Source organism: Otolemur garnettii, unplaced genomic scaffold, assembly GCF_000181295.1.
Source record: "Otolemur garnettii isolate 467f Iridium unplaced genomic scaffold, OtoGar3 scaffold00037, whole genome shotgun sequence".
Classification (NCBI taxonomy): Eukaryota; Metazoa; Chordata; class Mammalia; order Primates; family Galagidae; genus Otolemur; species Otolemur garnettii.
In genome coordinates, this window is record NW_003852432.1 from 14794178 (window position 1) to 14802770 (window position 8593).

The 8593-nt window shown below is 37.9% G+C and overlaps 1 protein-coding gene across 1 annotated transcript in view; it reads left to right on the forward strand.

Annotated features, from left to right (window-relative positions):
• The first annotated feature begins 28 nt into the window (after positions 1 to 28).
• TMEM168 (transmembrane protein 168) overlaps positions 29 to 8593 on the forward strand; it is a 29474-nt gene continuing 20909 nt past the window's right edge. Inside the window, exons 1-2 of the mRNA XM_003789806.3 lie at positions 29 to 131; positions 5684 to 6938. Of these exons, the coding sequence (XP_003789854.1) occupies positions 5811 to 6938 (1128 nt within the window). The 5' untranslated portion in view covers positions 29 to 131; positions 5684 to 5810. The remainder of the gene's footprint in view (positions 132 to 5683; positions 6939 to 8593) is intronic.

Below are 8593 nucleotides of genomic sequence, written 5' to 3' on the forward strand. Positions count from 1 at the left end.
GCCTCGGGCCCTCACTCCCCTTGGCGTGCCACCTTCCCGTTCTGAATTACAGATCACCAGCCCCCTTTTACGGTGTTGGCCTCAGAACAGACACCGAGGATTGAGAGATTTGGTGACGACGGCCAAGTCAGGTACGGGGCCATGGGATGGATGGCTGGGCGGCGAGATCTGGGCACAAACGCCGCCCAGGGCTCCGCGTGGTCGGGACCCCAAGCCCCGCCCAGCTGGCCTCCCAGGCGGGGAGTAGGATACTTGCCCCTGAAGGAGGTGATGGTGGCAGGTGGAGGGGCGCCTCTCCGTAACTCCCAACGGTTCCCCCTTGACTGTGCGCCACGCTGTGGTCGCGTTCCTCAGAAGTAGTGGGCTGGTGGACATGACCACGATCCCGATCCGGCCTGCCACATCTTCCTAGGGGGCCGAATGGGAAATAGTTGCTATTGCTGCCCTATTGCTGAGCAATTTAATATTCGAGGTGCCATTTTCCCGGAGTTATATGATCTCTTTGAACCGAAGCCCTGAGATTACCCGACCCTGGCTTCTCCTGTAGTTCCTTAAGCGTTTGACGCTTCTCGATGAGACAGATACAATTTCTGAGTGAAAAATGATGCAGAAGTGATACAATGTGTCTTGAAGCCATTCACGAGCCTTAGGAGATCAAGAGAGAATATAACTGATTTGGAAAAATGTGGATGAATTAAGTGAGGGTTAGCCTAAAGCCCAGAGAGAACCAACTGAAACATCCATGGAATCTTCCGTAGCTCTACTACACAAGCTGTAGGATATTAGACAAATTATTTATCTGTTTGTATCTTAAGCAGTTATCGTTACTGTTAAATGTCGTTTCTGTATTAATTTTTACTTTTTCAAAAAATGTTTGTTGAATAACTACTTGATGTTAGACTTCTTGCTAGAAATTGAACATAAAGAATTAAAGACAAGTCCCCCAGACCTTATGATCTAGTGGGAAATGCAGGTATTAAATAAGTGGTGATGATTATTTTTCTATTATAGAGGAAGTACAGAGATCATAAAACAGGATCAGGTGTAATCTCTCTGAGAAAATGAAGTTGAGACCTGAGAAGTAGGAGTAAACTAAGTAGGTGTGAGGACTGAGATGGGGCCAGGATAAGGGAAAGTTATGAACCTGGAGAGAGAATAGCATTTGTATTGTTTGGAATTGGAAGATCAGTATGACTAGAATACAAAGTGTTAAAGAAGAGTGGTAAAAGATGAGGCAAAAGAGTTATTCAGGTCCAATGTAGAGTGCGTTATAAAGCATTGTCAGAGTTTAGACTTTACTGCTAAGGGTGATGGAAAGCTATTGGAACATCCTACATACTCGACTGACTTGATAAATATTGATTGAAAAAGGATCCTTTTTAGAGAAGGAAAAAAGATACAGGGAGATGGTCAATGTAAGAAAATGGAGGCCAAACTTGGGGTGGTGATGAGAAGTCGTAGAAATGTTTAAAAGATGTTTAGGAAAAAGAGTAAGCAGTCTGGTGAGGATTAAATGTAGCTGATGAAAAGAGGAGGGCAGAAATACTATATAGAGTTTTATAAACTAATCAGACTGGCAGTGATTAACTTTCCGCATAGGTAGATTGACTCTTAGGTTCTCCATTTTTATCTGCCTTTGGAGTAATTTTCCATTGAATCGTTGTTGATACCAGACCAATTACCAGGATTGTAATGGTTTTTGTGTCCTACTCTCTCTCATTCTAGCTGTTTTTGGAGGTTAGAATGGGGAAAGACTTCTAAATTAGCTATTTAAAAACAATTACTTGATGTGTTGTCTTTTGCCCATGATACCTGCATATATTACATGCTATGTCTGTACTTTTAAGTTTTTTACATGTTTATATTTACTTTGTTTCTAAGTTGTTACCTCTGTTGACAGCACAGAATAGAGCTGGTGCTTCTTTTTCTAGTGCTTCTTTTTCTATAGGTAGATTAATATATGTGTGCACTCAAGTAAAGAGATAATAATTGAAGACATGGAAATAGTGAGATTGCTCAGAGAAAGTCTATGGTGAGAGAAGAGCCTAGACTTGGGATTAGACATCCAGAGGATGGTTTGACAAGTCTTCAAGGAGACTGAGGAGGAGAAAGCACTGACTTAGGAAGAAAATCTGGAGACCTTGTTTTTGGATGCCAAGGAAAGGTTCAGAAGATAAGAGAAGTTTACAGTGTCAACAATTTTAAGATTGTGCAAGTTACTGAATAAAAAGTACCTTTTGGATTTAGGAATTTGCAAGTTGTTTTAGAACTGGACAAATCAGTTGTGTGGTGGGAATCACCACTCAGTGGTTTGAATAGTGCATGGGTAAGAAGGGAAGCAACCAAATACTAATTGTCAAAAGGAGGATGGAAGATTTGAACTTGGTAGAGGAGATGGGATTGGGCAAGGATAATTTGTTTTGTTTCTTTACTCTTTTGTACTTAAAAAAAACTCGATTTATAATGTTTAGTGATAATGGATAAGAGAATCATGAGAGTTTAAAGAGAAAGGAAAGAGTGTGATGTTTTAGAAGAAGCAGAGAGAAAAATAAACACTATGGCCGAAAGATTTAGCCTTAGATTGGGAAGGGATACCTTCCTTTCCCTGTATCCCGATATGTAGGTAGAGTGGGTTTGTAGTGTCAGAAACTCAAGTGAGCTCCCTTCCAATGATACTGCAAGAGTCGTCTGGTGAGAATGCAGTGGAAAATGGGTACCAGCTCTGTGAGGAGAGGGAAGAGAGGTTTGAATGAATAGTCATAGAGAATGGAAAGAGTGTTGACCCAGGAAACAGAGAAGGATGTCTCATGAATTTATGATGGCACCATTTAACCCAGTGTGTGATTTTATTTTTCCCTTCCAGCAGTGTTCAGTAGCCTGAGCCCAGACTGTATCCTCATCCCTTTGAGAACATACATGTATCCTAACATGTTTGTTGAATGATTGTGTAACATACACCAGTGATGTTAACAAGAACAAAACCTCAGTGTATCGTAGATTTTATCCATTTCTCACACTTAAGTAAAAAGATAAACCAAAATATAGCAAAGGAAGACATTTTATTTAACATTATGTGGTATATTAAATAAGAAAATGTAATCGAGGAAAATTAGAATGCTTAATTACATTTAGTTGTAAAAGATATTCTTATTGAATATATAAAAATAGAATTATTTACATTGGCTTTTGGACAAAACAAATACAGAAGTAGAATTAGTAATACTTGCAGTCTCCAGGAGACCCTAAGGCTGCTTTAATGACATTCTTCCCCAGCCAAATGGGTACAACAGTTAATTCCAGATTATCACATATTTTTGTTGTTTTTTTTTAGTGGTACTGCTATTAAAAAAATAATAAAACTGGTCACAAACTAGTTACTTTTTTTCAATTCAGTATTTGATTGAGTTCTTCTTAAATATTCAGTGTAACCATGAGCTATGTATTAGATTAGTTTTTCTGAAACTGTATACTAGAAAATTTTGAAGAATTGTCTGATAGATGGTGAGATAATATTTTGACCACTATCATGTTTTCAGTGCAACTTGTGGGGGGTTTAAGGTTGAGACAATTACTTGGGTCCTCTTAACAAATAATTATTCATAGTATTTCAAAGTTCTTCATTTACTTTACAGTGAGTGTTGATTAGCATTCCAGTTTTTTGATTTTTATTAGGAAGTTCAAGAATTGATTTGCTACAGAGATAGTGTTTAGATTTGGAAAATTAGGTAAGCAAAGTAATTCAGTAGAGGTGAAAGTACAGGGAGAATTATGGCTCAACTTTAGGGACTGAGTAACTTTATAGTTAAACTTTACTTCTGGTGAGTTTATTAGTTAAACAATGTAAATACTCAGACTTTATAACTTCCTTATAAAAGACAATAGGGCATTTCTGACAGGTTGTGATGGTTGCTGTTACTATATACTGGTGCTTTTCAAATTAGAGGTAATGATGAAGTTCTTCCTTACCTTTAAGAGCTGAATAGCTTTTCATCTGTTGCAGTCTAAGCTATATGACTCACATATGCATGTCGTTGAAAAAGCAGATATTGGAATAAGAATGGATTAGGTAGATACTTCACCATGTCTGGAAGAACAGTTTATCTGGTGGTGACTCAGTTATACAGTCTTGGCTATGATGAGTAGAAAGCACCGCCAATAGGTAAGGAACTCCAACTGCTCAGTAGGGAAAAATTCAAGTAATCCAATGTAAAAAAGGGCAGAGAATCTCAAGAGACATTTCTTTTTTTTTTTTTTGAGACAGAGCCTCAAGCTGTCCCCCTGGGTAGAGTGCTGTGGCATTACAGCTCACAGCAACCTCCAACTCCTGGGCTCAAGCGAGTCTCCTGCCTCTGCCTCCCAAGTAGCTGGGACCACAGGCGCCCGCCACAACGCCCGGCCATTTTTTGGTTGCAGCCATCATTGTTGTTTGGCGGGTCGGGCTGGAGATTCGAACCCGCCACCTTAGGTGTACCTGGCTGGCGCCTTAGCCAGTTGAACTATAGGCGCCGAGCCTCAAGAGACATTTCTTAAAGGAAGATTTATAAATAGCCAACATTTATAAATAATGTTGAACATTATTGATCATCAGAGAAATGTAAATCAAAACTACAACAAGATACCATGTCAGCCCAGTGAAAATGGCATTCATCAAAAAGATAGGCAATAATAGATGCTGGCAAAAATGTGGAGAAAGGGGACTCCTTGTACACTGTGGATGGAATGTAAATTAGTTCAACCACCAAGGAACAGTATGAAGAGTCTTCATACTGTGGTCAGAAAACTGAAAAGAGAACTACCATAGGACCTGGCAATCCCATGGCTGGCTTTATATCCAAAGGCTAAGAATTCTGTATATGGAAAAGGTGTCCACCCTCCGGTGTTTATTATAGCATTATTTATAATAGTCAAGATATGGAATCACACTAAGTGTCCATTAATGGATGAGTGCACAAAGAAATTGTGGTGCATGCATCCAATGGAACATTATATAGCCACAAAAAAGGTCCTGCTATTTGCAACAACATGGATGAGATTGAGAACATTATGTTAAGTGAAATAAGCCAAGCATAGAAAGACAAATCTCACATGTTATCACTCATATGCAGAGATGGATATTAAAAACAATCTCATGGAAACAGGAAGTAGAATGATGGTCACCAGAAGATGGGAAGGGTAGCAAGGAGTGGGGATAAATTAAGGGTGGTTAATGGTTGCAAAATTATAGTTAGTTACAATGAACAATATTTGCAGCACAACAAAGGGACTATAATCAACAATAAGTTAGGGCATATTAAAGTAACTAAAAGAGCAGAATTGGAATGTTCCTAACACAAAGAAATGTTAACTGCCTGAGGTGACGGGTATCCCAATTACCCTGATTTCATTAATTCAGATTGTATGCCTGCATCAAAACATGAAATGTACTCTCTAAAGATATAGAACTATTAGTACCCATAATAATTTAAAACATTTTTGCAAAATGTTTTTAAAAAGCACAGCCAGTTTCATTTGAATTAATTGCCAAGTTTTTAATTTAGAAACAGTAACTATAAAGGTAGTATGTGCAAATAAGATTTTAAACTGGATTTCAGAATAACCTTTGTTTTTCATTTACTATTTTGTATTATAAAGATACATATAAATAACAAAAAGTTAATGCTGAAATATTTTTTCTTTTTTCTAGATCACTATAAACAGAATTGCTACCTGAGAAGATGTTGAAATAGGAGTTACAGATATATTGGATTTGCTGAATGACTATAAGCAGATAGTTTTTGTAACGTGGGGGAGAAAGCCTAAATTGCGATTACATGTGTAAATCACTGCGTTACTGCTTTAGTCATTGTCTCTACTTAGCAATGACAAGACTGGAAGAAGTAAATAGAGAAGTGAACATGCATTCTTCAGTGAGATATCTTGGCTGTTTAGCCAGAATCAACCTGCTGGTTGCTATATGCTTAGGTCTTTATGTAAGATGGGAAAAAACAGCAAATTCCCTGATTTTGGTAATTTTTATTCTTGGTCTTTTTGTTCTTGGAATTGCCAGTATACTCTATTATTATTTTTCAATGGAAGCAGCAAGTTTAAGCCTCTCCAATCTTTGGTTTGGATTCTTGCTTGGCCTCCTTTGTTTTCTTGATAATTCATCCTTTAAAAACGACGTGAAAGAAGAATCGACCAAGTATTTGCTCCTAACTTCCATAGTATTAAGAATATTGTGTGCCCTAGTGGAGAGAATTTCTGGTTATGTCCGTCATCGACCCACTTTACTAACCACTGTTGAATTTCTGGAACTTGTTGGATTTGCCATTGCCAGCACAACTATGTTGGTGGAGAAGTCTCTGAGTGTCATTTTACTTGTTGTAGCTTTGGCCATGCTGATTATTGACCTAAGAATGAAGTCTTTCCTAGCTATTCCAAATTTGGTTATTTTTGCAGTCTTATTATTTTTTTCCTCATTGGAGACTCCCCAAAATCCAATTGCTTTTGCTTGCTTTTTTATTTGCCTGATAACTGATCCTTTCCTTGACATTTATTTTAGTGGACTTTCAGTAACTGAAAGGTGGAAACCCTTTCTGTACCGTGGAAGAATTTGCAGAAGACTTTCAGTTGTTTTCACTGGAATGATTGAGCTTACGTTTTTTATTCTTTCCGCATTTAAACTTAGAGACACTCATCTCTGGTATTTTGTAATACCAGGCTTTTCCATTTTTGGAATTTTCTGGATGATTTGCCATATTATTTTTCTTCTAACTCTTTGGGGATTCCATACCAAATTAAATGACTGCCATAAAGTATATTTTACCCACAGGGCAGATAACAATAGCCTTGATAGAATCATGGCATCCAAAGGGATGCGTCATTTTTGCTTAATTTCAGAGCAGTTGGTTTTTTTCAGTCTTCTTGCAACAGCCATTTTGGGAGCAGTTTCCTGGCAGGTAAGCTTATGGTTCACCTATTACGCCAATGCCTATGTGTGATAAAATAGTTTCAAGCATTGAAATTAGAATTGTAGATCAAGTTCCTGATTTCTAAAAGAAAGACTCTAAAGAGAGTCTTTTTTGGTTCCTATTTAATTTTGTTCATGGAATTGAAGTACTGACTGCATTTTGGGATAATTTAGTTTGATCTCTAGCAAAGAGGTACCAAAATGTTAGGAATACTCAGCATGTGACATGCCTCCCACTTCCTACTGTTCATTAGTAAAACACTCAGATTAAAGATGCTTTAATACTAGCATTTGGAGAATATACAGTGATGGTATTTAGATCCGTTCATTTTACCCATGAGGAAAGCCAGGGAAGATACATCCAGAGTCACTGACAAGGGAGAACAAGATTACCTAACTGCTAGCTAGTCCCCAGTCTCCTCACTATAACACATTTCTTTTATGTAACCATTTCCTTGAAGAGTTTACATAAAAAGTGATTAGATATATAACAGTGTATTAGGTTCCTAATTATAGAGACTCTCCTAAGAAAGAAAAATAGGTTTTACAGTATATTTGCTTTGCACAACGTTTAAAAAAAGCTCTTGTAGAAAAAGACATTCTAACTGTATAGTTGGAATTTGTATCTATGGTATTAACAAACCCAGTCTTCCATTTGAATATTTGTTGACTATACACTATGTGCCAGGCACTATGCTGAGTGGCATGTAAACAGGCAATGTAAACACACAATTAGGATTACAGTGTGTAACAAATACTATAATCTGTATACATTAGGCTGGGATGTGGAGCATAAAGGAAGGTCAGCTCTGCTGTGTGCAGTTCTCTGCCTCTTACCAGTTTGTTGCTGCAAAGTAATTTCAAGAAGTGTTTGAAGTGGGAGATGTGGAGAATTACCTAGTGATGGTGCTTTCTAGTCAACATGAGCTACGGCAGGGAGCCCCTGCGGGAGTCAACCAGATGACAACCTCTTGGGTGTTGCCTGAGGATATAGCCCTCACTGTGATTGCCAATGCTAGAACTATCAGAATTATGGTGACGATGTCACAAACTCTAGCAAGAGTTCTCCCTCATCTTTGCCTCTCATCTGCCTGCTAGCTTCTTTCCCGGGCCTAACTACTTTTACTTTTCCATGTCTGCCTATTCATGCTGAATGCCATTCCAGGTCATCAAATCCTGTTACCCAGATATTTTCTTGGTTACCAAATTCTTTTTTTATTATATGAATGGTCTTCAAGTAGAGTATGTATACCACAGGAAGTACACAAAGCTTTCCAAGCTGTATATCACCAAAGAATTTTAAGAGAATCAATTTCTATATTCTCACCTTCTATTCTACTCTTTCCTAAAGTTAATCTGTTTGGGAATGTCCTTCACTTTTGTTGTGGGGTAGTATCTTCACTGTGGTTTTTACTTCCATGTCTCTAATGACTGATGATGTTAACTATCTTTGTGTGTATTAGCAATTTACTTTTCTTAGTTGTTAAACAATCTGTTTAACTCTTTCGTTCATTTTCTAGTTTGATTATTTGTCTTAATGGAGTTGTTTTTTGTTTTTTGTTTTTTTTTTTGAGACAGAGCCTCAAGCTATCCCCCTGGGTAGAGTGCTGTGGCATCACGGCTCATAGCAACCTCCAACGCCTG